Source organism: Pithys albifrons, chromosome 4 (assembly GCF_047495875.1).
Source record: "Pithys albifrons albifrons isolate INPA30051 chromosome 4, PitAlb_v1, whole genome shotgun sequence".
Taxonomy (NCBI): domain Eukaryota; kingdom Metazoa; phylum Chordata; class Aves; order Passeriformes; family Thamnophilidae; genus Pithys; species Pithys albifrons.
The window spans coordinates 89,198,972-89,212,848 of record NC_092461.1 but is presented as its reverse complement, the minus strand read 5'-3'; the positions used below and the strand labels follow the sequence as shown (position 1 = coordinate 89,212,848).

Here is a 13,877-nt window from a genome sequence, read left to right as displayed (position 1 = left end):
GAAGTTGAAGCACTCTTCTAGGAAATAGAACTCCTGAATTTTAGGCTGCCCTTACCTTGAGGAAGACTGAATTTTGTTCTCCTCTATCCAGGAAAGTGTATTAGCTGGCATGAAATACCCTGCACCAACCCTTTTTTCTTGAAACTCTGCCATTAGACAGCCAGGAAGTGCCAGGAGCCAAGCACAGATCTAACCCCTGCTTTCAGAATTGTTCTGTTTTCAGTTATGTTCCCCACATAACTTTCCTAGAAAATCCAAACAACAGGCTCCTAAACCCCTGTTCTATGCCCTTTCAGCTAGGAATCCTAATCAATAACTAGAATGAGGCTGCAGACAGCACTGCCATTATAAACTAAATGAATCTTGACTCGCCTAATATTCAGGTTTCTAAGACATACGCAAGAATACAGGAAGAGGGGCCTGTTTGCCTAAAAAGTGTACCAAAATTCTTGAGGCAAAGATACCTGTTTCCCCAGGACAGAGACTTCTGAGTATGCCTCAGTGATTTCATTCAGTTGTGTAAGAACTTGCAAACTGACTAGAGAGAGAACTAAAAAAACCCCAGAAACTCCAAAAGGAGTAGGTGCTTTTGGATTTATCTCTTTTGGCATGACTTAGGGAGACCGGGATCCTCTCTGCGGATTTTGGGTACTCAATCCCACAATTTACTTGTCTAGTTGAACTTTTACTCTTCAGGATACAAAGTCTCATGAAAGGTGCTGCCAACTCCCTGGCTTTCCATTTCTCTCCTAAAAAGCAAGTACTTCATCACTGGCAGAGAACTGAGGACATGGAGGTGATGAGATTGACACCGGTGGGCCAGGACTTTATCCACTGTCTTTGTTTTTGTTTAATAGTATCAACCCCATAATAGCACACACTACCCAGCCTGTGAGAGCTGACTCCCAACAGAGCTATGGAACAGATGCTTAGATGGAGAGGATTTTAGTTATAATCCTTACTGTTACAGGACTCCTGCCATGCTACTGGTAAACTGAAACTAAAAATGGGCATTTTAAAGCAGGAAAAGAGCATCAAGATTCTCATGATGTTATGTTGTAGACTTCTGAGGGAAAAGAGATCCAAACAAAGGAGGAAGCCAGGAACTGATGTGGGTGGACAGGAACTCGGATAAAACAAACAAATGCTCTATTTGACTTTTAGAATACAGTTCTGCAACCTAGAGTACTAACAGAGCTATCCATTACCCACTGTTGTATACTCATCCCTCACCTCTTGCACCACCACCAGGCAACACACAGCCATTCCAAAAAGATGCACTCACTGGCCTTGGTTGGGCTGATTGCCTGGCTTGATGTTGCTGCACTTAAACACACTGGATTGTAGACATCTGCTTTGCCCTCACAAGGGTTCAGATTTAGGACCTTCCTCTCTGGTCTGACACAGCCATGAACAAAGCTGGTGCAAATTATTTTATCTTTGAAACATTTCTTCTTCTTGAAAGTATTTTTACTGCTCTTCAAAATGACTATATTTCAGCATACAAAAATCAATCAGCTAAATACCGTATGACTGTGCTATAATTTATTAGTGCTGATCAAAATTTTAAAGACTAGTAATTAAAATTCAAATTAAAATGTGATGAAAGTCACATTTAGTCACCTAAATGAAGAGGCTGAATTTCAAATAGGCACAGAGCCACTGGACGCCATGTGAGATGTGAATTCGTGGATGCTCAGTATGACTAAGAATTTAAAAAAGAACTCAGCATTTTTTCAAATTTTGCTTCTTTTTCTCAAGTAAACCCATCTGCCTAGACCTATGAATATGTCAGTTCAGCAATGAATGACTTACAGAAAACAGAAAAAGTGCCAAAGAAAGTCCTTGTGGAATAATCTCTCTGTAGCAGGAACTTTCTTCCTATTCACTAACTAAGAAATATTAGTGGTCTCAATGTCTTCGGTAAAAATGTCTTTCAAATAATCCCTTTTATAAAGAAAAATACAGATATTTGAATGTGTTCTCTTTATTCTTAAAAAATACCTTTCAAATTTTACCTTTAAAAAAGACCTATTCTGACAACTTGCAACAAACTGTTGATTTGGGGCTCAAAACATTGATACCTGAGCATTGTACCAACTGAAGTATGAAAATATTCCATGGGTTCTTGCCCTGTTCACTAAATCTCCCAGTGCAGTAACAGCAGCATCCTGAAGATACTCCCATCCAAGAAAAAATGGCCATGCTGGATGGTGAGGCTGGATTTTGAGAGAAGAATGCATGACAGCTGAATTCTGCCTGCCTGTTCCTCACTGAATTTTTTATTTTTTGCTCCTCTCTTCATCCACTTCTTTCAGGAAACACGAACTTAAATTATCTCAGCAACTACTAGAGGGTGCTGGTTTTCACCAAAACTGGCCAACAGCATAAAAAGTTATTAAGGAAACGGATGAAAGATGGATGGATGGATGGACTGGTGCAACTCTCTGAATCAGTTAGGGATATCAGCCTAAAAAATGATCTTCATTAACTGATTTATAAAAGGTGCCTTTTTGAACTAAAGATGCATCTTTTATTCCTGGAACAAAACCAAATTACTAGTGGGGTTTTATATGTTAAAATACCTATAGCAGATATTTGCAAAATTTGCTAATGGAAATGGTTGACTGTATTTTACCAAGATCTCGTTAACAAAAAGATGTAGGAAATACTACATTTTCCTAATGAAACATAATCAGAACTTAAGAATTGATTTTAATAATCACAGTACCTTCTACAACTTCAAAATCACATTAAGTATTGTTTTTCCTGTAGATTGTGCATGCAAAATTTCAACAGAAATGTTTGGAAGAATCTCAGTATAAGAAGGCATTCCATATGGGATTTCTAGCAGAGCAAATTATGTATTAGACTACAGTTGTTAGAGAGAATCCATAATTATTTTGAACAAGGATTGAAGAAGCATGCATGGAAGTTACAAATATAAAACACTAAATACCGTATTTTAAGGGGTACTAGCAATATCACAATGAAACCACAGGATGATGTTCAGCCAGTTTATGAAATCACTAGAACCACTTGCTGTATTTACAGGATTATATTGCAAGTAATTTTACAGAACTATGAACTGCAGAGTATCTATTTGTGTGTGTTTTAAATGATAGCATTACTAAAAATACAAAAATATAGCAATGCTGAAGAACACCAGAAGAAGAATTATTAAAAATTACATATATATGTATATGGACCTATATTCTAGAAACCACAGTAAACTGGGCAGTTTAACCAAACTAGGACTAGACTGGAAGTCAGCTGGCCTGAGGTCAGAGAAACCTGCAGCTGTGCTTCCAAACTCTGGGAGCACCAGGGAGACCTGGGCTGTCTTTGAGAGTCAAGTCACTGTGCAACCTCAGCTTTACTTTGCAAAGAATAATCCATTTGTTGTCAGGCCATGAACAGCAGCACCTCCTTGATGTCTGTCTCAGTTCCCAGCACCTTCCCATTTCAGTGCATTTTCAGAAATTGCTGGGAAAACATTAAGGAGTATGCCCACTCTAATCCTCTGGCCCATGGGGGAAGGAGAAAGGAGAACAGTGTTGCATTAGGTTGTTTCTCATGGCACACTACATCTCAGCATGGCTAACTTGTGAGGAGTGCAGGACAGACTTCATCTTTTCTCTGAAGACATAAAATGAGAAAAAATAGCTTTGACCCAAGGCATCAAAGAATGAAGAACAAACTTTTTCATATACATATTTTCTCCCCTTAATTATTCTTCTCTTATTACAAGAACACATTTTAAAAGATATTAAAAGACAAAATTCAGGTACAAGTAGTATGCAAAAGGTTAAAGACAAAAGCTAAGCAAACAACCCAAATATAAAAGACAAATTCAATGAATATTACTATCACCATCCTCAACTTTTTTAATAGCCAGAAAGGAAACTCAAAACTAAAATGCTAGCTGACTGACCACCACATGCAACTACCTTTGAGACTTTTTTAAAATGGTTTAAAAAAATAAAAAGGGAAGAAATGATAACACCAGAGCAGCATTCCATCACTTGTAGTAACAAAACTGAGGGCTTTATATGCTGGCTTATATAAAGCAACTCCCTTAGAAGCCTCAGCCATATCTACAGCTGTTATTCAGACCTAAACAGGCCTAGAGAAACCACAAAGACATCTCAATCAGGGACAAAATAGCTAATAAGTTACTTGGACAACCCAATAACTTACTTGGACAACAGGCTCCTCTCCAGATTGTGTCAAATGAAATAAATTCTTGGTCCCTGACTTATGAGAATAAAGGGGAGCATCACACAACAGAGAGTTCAAAATGGTTTTAGGAAAGGTGAGCTGTTGTACGCCAAATGGCCTGTCTTCCCTGGACCACATTTTCCTAGGGAGAATACACCACCTTCTCTCAGCAGTTCAGGAAAGAGAAGAGGCAATGTGCAAACCTGGAGACAAGCTTTCTCTGTTGCTGGCCAACACAAGGCAGCAGCTCTGAACCCATGGGTTGTGAAGCAACCTCCCGGGAACTCAACTCCTAAATGTCTGATTGCCTCTGTCTCTAGAGAGCTGAGGTTCTCAGAGATGAGCTTGCAGCCCATAGGGGTTCCCCATCACAATGGGGAGAGGGTGGCCAGAAGCATCAGCCTTCCAAATCCCAGGTGCTGACTTTGCTCCAGAGCCTCAGTCCTGCCATACTGTCTGGTGGCCCCTGGAAAAGAGTCTCAAGACACACCGCAGGGGTACAGGTCTGGTGCTTTGAGCCCATGCTTTCGCTTCTGAGACAGGGAACCTTGTGGTGGTGCCAGAGGCTTTAGTATCTGTGTTCCCAACATACTGCTGCAGGAAAATTTGGGCAGAAGCTGCTACAGAGACAAGGGCATCTCTGCTGAAATGTGCAAGCAATTTTACTTAGCTTCAATAAATCAGGAGTTTCCAACAAAGCTGTATTTATTTGGAAAATTACTCCTCATTTCCAATGCTTTAAAAGTATCTAAGTAACAAGTTTGTCTCAAACTGAAAAGACTTTTTCCTCTCTTCTTTACTTCCTTCTTTCACTTTCTATTCAGCAATTCTTTTCTTTCTCTCATTTTCATCAGCTTTTAAACAGAAAAAAGCTATTCCCTTTCTCCACCTTGCACTACACCACTTTCTGGAACCGCTCCGAAACAGAATTTTCTTTCTGTCCCTTTCTCAGACTTTAATCTGTTTTGTATGTCACATGTGAAGGAGAAGCAGGGAAGGTAGTCACAAAGACAGCATTAACATAGAAACCTCTTTTCAATGGTAGTAGCTATATTGCCCAGAGAACAAAGCCAACACAGCAGGCTTATGTTTATCAATTTGATCTTGGAGGTTTGTAACACCACAAAAATATTTTCAGATTGATATCTACTTGCCAGGTATTTAGCTGGTAGTCAGCAATAATAATAATTTCTTGTAGATTTGACCACCCCAAAGATAGCTTTTGCCCTTTTATAATAACTGGATTAGGGATTAAGGAATGGTAAAGGAAACAAATGAAGTTATGAATTTATCTTTTTATTCTCTGCTAACAGGCAAGAGCAAAGGAAACATATATAGTTGCTTTAGTCTTTTTTAAAACACGTCTTACCTAAGAGGATCACATTAATTAAGCTATCATGCCAATGATTATATTTAGATCAAACTATTCTAACAAACGAAAGTTTATTTGCAGATATAAAAGAAGATCTTCACTGTACTTTTTTATCAGAAGCACTGTAAGAACAGGAAAATACAAGTCATTTTTGCTACTTCAAGCTATATTAAGACCATAGCCTTGCCATTCATCTTGAGGTTAGTACTAAGACTTTATCTACTATCAAAATACAACTTCCTCAAGATTGTTTCAGTTTTAAATATATGCTGGTGTTTCAGACTGATAAACATCAATTAACTATAGATTAGAAATAAATTAGAAATAGAAATTACTATATATTAGAAATAAATATAGATGTATTTATGATAACATATTTATGCTCCTTAAGAAGAAGGAATAGATAAGACAGCGATGATTACAGATTATAAGGAAAAATAAGTGTGAGGACAGAGAGAAGATAAAATGTGATAAAAAGAAGACATTAGTTACATTAATCTGTCCACTGCATGATTTGGTCTCATCCATATTTCTTAGACACCAAATACTTCAGGTTTTGGGTTATGTGTCTTGGACACTGATTCAAAAAAAGAACATCAGTGCAGCAGGGAGGAGGCTGCGTAAGAAGAAAAGTTTAAGGACCAAGCCTAAACTGAACAGCCAGGGAAAGGCTGTAACTACTGAAAGAAACCAGGAGCTTGATACTGTTTTTGCAGAACTTAAACCAAAGTGTGAACTAACTTACAGAACACTGAGCTATAATCACGAGAGGCTGTAACAGAGAGAAGCTCAAACTAGGCAGTAATTTTTACATTGATATCAAAACAGCTGCATGTCCCAGTAGCATTAACCTCAGCAGTCATCCCAGAGTAATTTACCGTGGCACTAAGGCCTAAATAGATCACTTAAAAGTTGTTCTTCAAAGGACTCAATCCCAAATGAGGCTAGAATAGTATTATCAATGCTTGCAATTGCCTCACCAGTTGGAAGATACTCGGGTAGATCCTAAAAGTTCCAAATCCGATGGTTCAATGTTATCATGAGAACTAAAGATCCATTGCACTAAAGAGGCAATTTTTAATTCCTCTTACTTAGAGTGGCCACAAGAAAAAAAAACAAATGAAAAACAATCTTCAGGAATAAGTGAATAAATAAATAGAAAGAAGGAAAAAAAAAAGAAGATTGAGTTACCAATGGTCATGGAATTTTTCATACTTAAGGAGTATTATTAAGTAAAATTAATTAAAGGACATACTAGCCTTCCACCAAGTAGAGTGCATTTGCTATGCTATTAATTACAAATATGGAATGCAAAGGGCCTCACAAAGTGATCACAGTATTGCATGTTGTGCCAAAGACAACATGGCAGCTTCACTGTGGACCATGGTCACTAAGCCTACACATGCCAATGCATACATGTGTGCACATACCTAATGTCTTTTTTAAAGAAATAATCATGTTTCCTAGTAAACATACATCCTCTTAAGCAGTCCATGCAGTGACACTGGACAGGGACAGGTTTGAGAGAGGGAGTTTAAGTTCTTTTTTACACTGCCACCAACAGTTTTCCCAAACAGCTGAGACGTGACTTCTCAGGCAATGCAGACAGCACACACACGTCCAAGTAAGGGTCATATAATTAATTGTGTGCTCTCCAGTTCTATGGGTTTCTGAATGTTAGGAATTACAGATGGTCAAATTGGTTTACCTGAAAGCTGATCTGTACTGTGCACTATTACAACACTGCATATTTTCATTCTGAGTTTACCATATAAACTATTTGCTGTTACTGAGGTGAATATAAAAAGTTTTATTAAGCCACAGAAACATCATAAAGGGAATAACCTTAACCATTGTTTTGTATGCCATGTATTCACTATATTAATTAAAGTGTTTTTGCAACTATATCTAAATTTGATTTTGTTTTTCTTTTGTAGACTTAAATGCTACAGCATATTTTATTCCAGATCAATAGAAATATTTCCAAATATTTTATCTGAATGTTTATTAAAAACTAAGGGGTGAATAATATTCTGAGGAGTTTGCATCTGGGAACTATGCCCATGCTCTGACAGAATGTCTCCCTAAACTTTTATCTTCATTTGTTTATAAGCCTGCTAACACAAAGCCCTGGATATCCTCAGCTCCTGCTGCTAAACAGAACAGAAGCTGAAGTGCCTCCTGAAGGCCCAGTTTGTTCTATTACATATATGCATTATTTTCCTTAGCAACTTTGTATTTGTACAAAGGATATGCACTTTTTTTTTTACCCTTTGTCATATGTATATAAAAAAGTGGTTTTCACAATGCAGTGATTGTGGCCACCTGGAATCCTCATCAGTCTATACAGCTTTACATCCTAGTTATTTCTTATACATACATGTAAAATTTCACTGATTACAAAATGTATATGAATGTTTTAATGATAAATACATTGTTTTATTAATTGTATGTAGGATTTGCCTTAATAGCCTTTCAGTTTTGCTGTGAATTAGTACATATGGTTACCTCATCTGTAAAGTAGTCCCCAGTTATCCTTGATGTAACTGGGGAATAGTGCACAGCTGATGCAATCATACCTAAGGTTATTGAATTACCCAAAATAAACGGAGAGAAAACACTTACTTTGCACATTCTTATTACTTAGGTGAAAATCCTGAAGTGTATTACAAACTGGTCTTTACAATCTATGAACAGATATTATAAGTCAGAGGGAAATAGGAACTCCCTAGGGATGCTGTCCAAAAAAAGAAAAGTAGTCCCTGTGGAGTCACTCCCCGTAAGTCATGCTGTCACTGCTGCTGAAAATCCGCAATGAATCCTTCTGCACTTGGAATTTCAGATGCCACATTCCCTTACAGAATGTTGTCTAATTATTTTATTATGCATAATAAATGTAAAATATTTATTTTAGCTTACATAATTATATTAAAAATGTATGCTATTTATTCTCGGTCTTGTAAGACATCCTTCACAAGCCATATACTTTATAGAAAGGAATGAATGCTGTTTTGCTGGTCTGGTTGTTTTATGCAGCTTCTACACCTTCTTATCTGTGGCTGAGGAACACCCCAGGATACTTCCCTCCATGCTTCCTCTCACTGCCATGGGTACTCTGTGCAAAATAAACCATACAGAGGCATTCTGGAGAAATGAAAGTTGAATTTTGTTTCATTATAGCAGAGGGGTGGCACAAAGCACCCATTATACCTGTCCCTTACTCTCATGGTCAAAAATGTAGCAATACTCTTTCTGCATCACAAAAATACGCCAGTGCTTCTCCTGAGCTCTGTAATGCAACAAATGTGACTATGTGAGAAAAGCCCCCACCAAGTAATTCAGATCCATTTCACACTGAAACATCCACCCCACACACACCACGAACATAAATTGCCTGAGAAGCTGTAATAGTTACACAGAAAGTCAGGACCAACAGCAGTTAAATTTGAAGCCTTTAAAGATTAAAATGAGATTTCCCATTCTTACTTTAGACACATGCACAAAAGAAGTTAAGTTTTTGAAAATGCTGTATATCTGCATCTCACATGGACGTCATCAGACTTAGGGGAGTTTTGCACTTCTTCAGCCAGGTCAAATTCAGGCACCTAAATATGTTGCAGGTTTAGAAAGTTTGGCCACAGACTATACAACTGACAGATTTAGAAATCTGTTCACAGGTGGTGTTAATTTTTGTGAGGTTATATAGCTCTTCAATACTTACTGTGCCCATTACCAAATGCAAACAGTATTGTCAGTGTAACTGTAGGATCGTATCATCTGGAAAGTTCAGCCACATAACACATCTTTTTTAAATGACTAAGAAATATGAAATAAGCATTGCATATGTAATGGTGGTGCAGGGCCCTGTGAGACCAATTCTGCATTATAAAATTAAGTTGAACATTAATTAAGAGTGAATGAATATTTTTGTATGGCAAAGCACACTGACTTAAGAATGGAGAGATGTGCTGTGTGGTTTGAAAAAGTAAATGCAAAGGAAAATTGTGCATATTTTTAAATAAATAGGGAAAACCTAGATTGAAAACATAAACATGAAAAATATAACTAAATACTTAACCAGCAAATTTTTGTATTTATGAATATATATACTTTTCTGCCTTCAAATTGAATTAGATTTTAAAAACTAGACTTAAATTGTTATTTCAAATTTTAATTTTTTACTTGAAGTCACATACTACAATATAGAAAAGCAGATGTTCCTTTCTTTGTTATCAGTGTACAAAAGAATTTAGACAAAAATAAGTACCAAGTGATCACAGTGCAAGCACTAGAGATGGAAGGTAACCTTTCTGCAGGAGTATAGAAGTACAGCCAGAAGCACATATTATAAAAGCAACTTTTTAAAATAAAGTGACCAAAATCTCTCATTTTCTTTTGGGGAATATGGATACTATAGAGAGTATATAATTTGTAAGCTAAAAATGCTAGGTTAGTTCATTATTCACTTCAGAAAACCACATACAATGATGCATTTTTCTAGTTAAGAAAAGAATTTCCTATTCTGCACATTATATAGGGAATAAATTCCCTTTTCTGTTCCTTGCAGCCAAAATCACTTTTCCCCACAGTATCTTACAGCCTATTTCACTTCAGTTTATAAAGTTTGTAACAGTTCCTAAATTCAGATTAGTTTCTTCTAATAGGCCTTTTTCTGTCTTTCTAGCCAGGGTTAGCTAGCTTTTCACTCACTAAACTGGCAATAGATTTTGCAGGATGATTGTTCACAATTTCAGGCTGAGAAATTGAAAAGCTTGAAAGCAAGAATCTCCAAGAACAGTCTGAGCATGGATGTGCTGAACTGGAATAATTAAAATACCTTGTATTTAGACATTGTTTTAATTCAAGTGTCTCAAACTACTTTATAGAATAGAGAGATCACTTCATCTATCAGTGAAAGGAGACTTTATGGTAGGCTAACAATACTCTCCTCCACATGCTGACACAAAAAGAGAAATATTCACCTTGCTGAAATTACAAGGGTCATTAAAGAGTCTGCAGTTGCCAAGCAACACTAAACAGCAACATCTGAAATAGTCTGAATGAACTTACAATGCAAGGGCTGAGTGCAAAGCACCACAATGAGACCCCAACCACTAGAAATGGGGAGGAATTTTATCACTAGGTCAGCAGATTTTAAGATCTTCATCTTAATTTTCTCTGTAGGTGACATTTGCAAGACTACATAACATCTGCTGAACTGGTACAAACAATACTATTTACAGAGTTGCTAATTCCTTTCCATTGAAAGAGAGAGTACTGGGTAAGTTGACCAGGAGACAATGTGATTTCCTTAAAATTGTATTTTAAAACAGAGACATTTGGATAGAGAGAAGAACAAATACTTGTATACAGCCAACAAGGCTGGCTAATACCCCGGGACTGTGGAAACTGGCAGGCTCAGGCAGGACTGCTGAGCTAATAAATACAGCAGCCCCTCTATGGGCTCCTCTGCAGCTCCACGGAGTGCCTCACTGCCTCTCTGAGATTGCAGCAGCAGCAGCAGCACAGCTCTGATTCCTGCATCCCTGCCAGATGTTTTTCAGCTGAGCTCAGAACAAATTTCCTGCATAATCAAAGCTTCATCAGCTGGTATCTGCAGAGATCAGCCTCCAAAGATTAGGTCAAAATTGGCCTGTGAAGGATGGAAACTAACATCCTATTGCCATGAAACATTTATTTTTCAATAATATAGAGGCAGGGAGTGCTCAGATATTTCTTGCTAATCCTGATAAAATAAATTATGCTTGCATCTTCTGTAATAACCTCCAGCGTAATAAAATACTACTAAAAAACTTGCTATTTCTTGGAATTTATATCCCATACAGAAAACTGTCCATTCAATGTAAAATGATCTCCCATCTTTCATTCAACAGAGCATTAAGTTATGTATTTTCTCATACCGAGTGAGGGAATTGCATCCACTCCTTGCATGTGCGTAACAAACCCTAAACTGCAAACTGTTTCACATCCACAATGTGGATGTCTCTAAGGTCTTCAAGTCAAGATGCTCAGACCCACTACAACTCACCTCTCATTACCTAGTCCTGTAATAAGACTATTCCTGACAACTGGGATGGTTCACTGAAGTGAATGACCACAAGATTAAGTCTCCTCAAACACACAGCATTGAAGACAGCACTTATTTTACCTTCATTGCAGCACATCATGTCACACTATTGCTTATATGCTCTCACTTCACTCAACACAGACCTTTTAATACAACTACTTCAACAACACAAAGCCCCCTCTCATTCTTCGAGGACTTACTGAAGCTGACAGAAATTTTTCCATTTATTAAAAACAACAAGAAGAAAGCAAGAAGGCAGAGCGTTAAGGTATCAGCACAGAAACAGGGCCCCTGCACCTCAAGGTATCAAATTCAGTTCTCTGCAGTTCTAGAGAGTGATTTAATGGGTCCTCAATACAGAAGAGTTCACTGAAGATTTGCCCCACAGGCACAAAACAGTGCAACAAAAAGTTCTGTAGAGAAACTGCATGATCACGGCAGAAGCTTTCTGTACAAGAGTTTTCTGTAAAGATGCTCACAGAGTGAAATCCTAGGCTTTGTTATATAGTCTTCTTTCAGGAAGCTACATTAAAACTTACACTAAAGGAACATTACAATTGTATGTTCAGCATGAAAAGAAAATAAAAAATGCTATAGTGGTACAATCAAATGTTTAACTTTCTCCTCTTGTGTAATGCATCACAACACATATATCTATTCATGTGCCATTTATTAAATAAAATGGTGATATTTTAAAAACTTTTGGAACATCCACTCCTGCAAATTTCCCATAAAAATTCTATGGATTCCTTTACAGTACACATGGACTAGCCACCTCACTACAAGGTATTAAAAGTATTCTAGATTGTGGAAGCAGTGTTTAAAAGTAAAGGATCATTTAGAAGCAATAAGAGTTCATTTAATAAGTAGTCTATACAGAACAAAAGGGTTACCCACAGAGGGTAATGTTGAATCATGTGATTTTTAAGACTTTAATCTACTGCCCCAACAGGTGGGTTTTAGTGGTGCAACATGGGAGGCTTTCCCATAGAACCAACCCTAAGGCCAACTCATCCAAACATCCTGGGCTGGGAAGGAGAAGGAAAACTGGAGCAAGACTTGGCAGAACTGTAACTAGTTCCAGTAGCTTCCTGTTCTAACAAGTGTCTGGTGAGCACTTAGGCTGCTAAGCCTTTTAGAGAACTTTCCCTTTCTTGGTGAAATGGTTGCAACTCAACCGAGAAAAATTTCAGAACTGCAACTGATTTGAAAAGGTGATGCAGATAAGCAGCCTTACCACAGAGAATTCTAACAGACACTAGAGCAGCTGTGAAACAAACACTCAACATTAGCACTGTAGTGTTACCACTAAAAGGTTTCCCATCATTTGTTTTTCTTTATAAAGTAATACCTAAATACTGAAGACTAAGTTTTTAAATTCAGTTCCTAATTTAATATGCAATTACTGCTGCCCTGATGGTGTTTTAATGGCAATATATTTTTATTGGTGACTTCAAATGAACCTCATCTGATCACCTTAACCCTTCTCTCATCATGCTTTAGTTAATGACTCATTACCTGTAGTCACACCAGGGACATCTGTAAGGCTTTTCTCCAGTATGGACACGCTTATGTCGTGTCAGATGTGACTGTGTTGTGGAAGCGAAGTTACACTCATCACATTTGAATGGTTTCTCTCCTAGAAGAGGACAAGAGAAGAATTATCAGTTTTCATCAATAGAATAGGAATACAAGTCCAAATTTCTGGCATACCCATTGAAATATTTTACTCTGTGTATATATAGAAAATAAGAATACAAAATAAATTTCGAAATAAAATATAATAATTGAAAAATATTACATATACACATCAGTGTCCATTTGCTTTCCATGTGGTGTTACACAGCAGAAAAAAGGAGGAGAAAGAACTGCACTGATACAGAGTAACCATGTTACTGGGTCTTATTTCATGAAACTATAACCAGGTGGCAGGCATTCCTCTCATCCTACACCTTTCTGTTGAAGCTGGGTCAAGAAGTCCAAAAACAAGACTGTTGGAGACAGAAGGTGAAAATATGAACCAGAACTAAGTGCTCCATCCCCCTCTCTTGTCTGCTAGTCTTCTGCCCTTTTGAATCTTTTCTGAACAACAGGCCAGTTTTCAGCAGAAGGACTTGAAAAGTTTATGAAGAAATCCCCCCCCCCCAAAAAAAAAACAAAAACACCACCAAATCTAGACTAGGAAAATAATATTTT

General features: G+C 37.4%; 1 protein-coding gene across 1 annotated transcript in view; it reads right to left on the bottom strand.

Annotated features, from left to right (window-relative positions):
- ZNF407 (zinc finger protein 407) overlaps window positions 1-13,877 on the bottom strand; it is a 352,657-nt gene that overhangs the window by 111,256 nt on the left and 227,524 nt on the right. Inside the window, exon 7 of the mRNA XM_071554926.1 lies at window positions 13,200-13,320. Within this exon, the coding sequence (XP_071411027.1) occupies window positions 13,200-13,320 (121 nt within the window). The remainder of the gene's footprint in view (window positions 1-13,199; window positions 13,321-13,877) is intronic.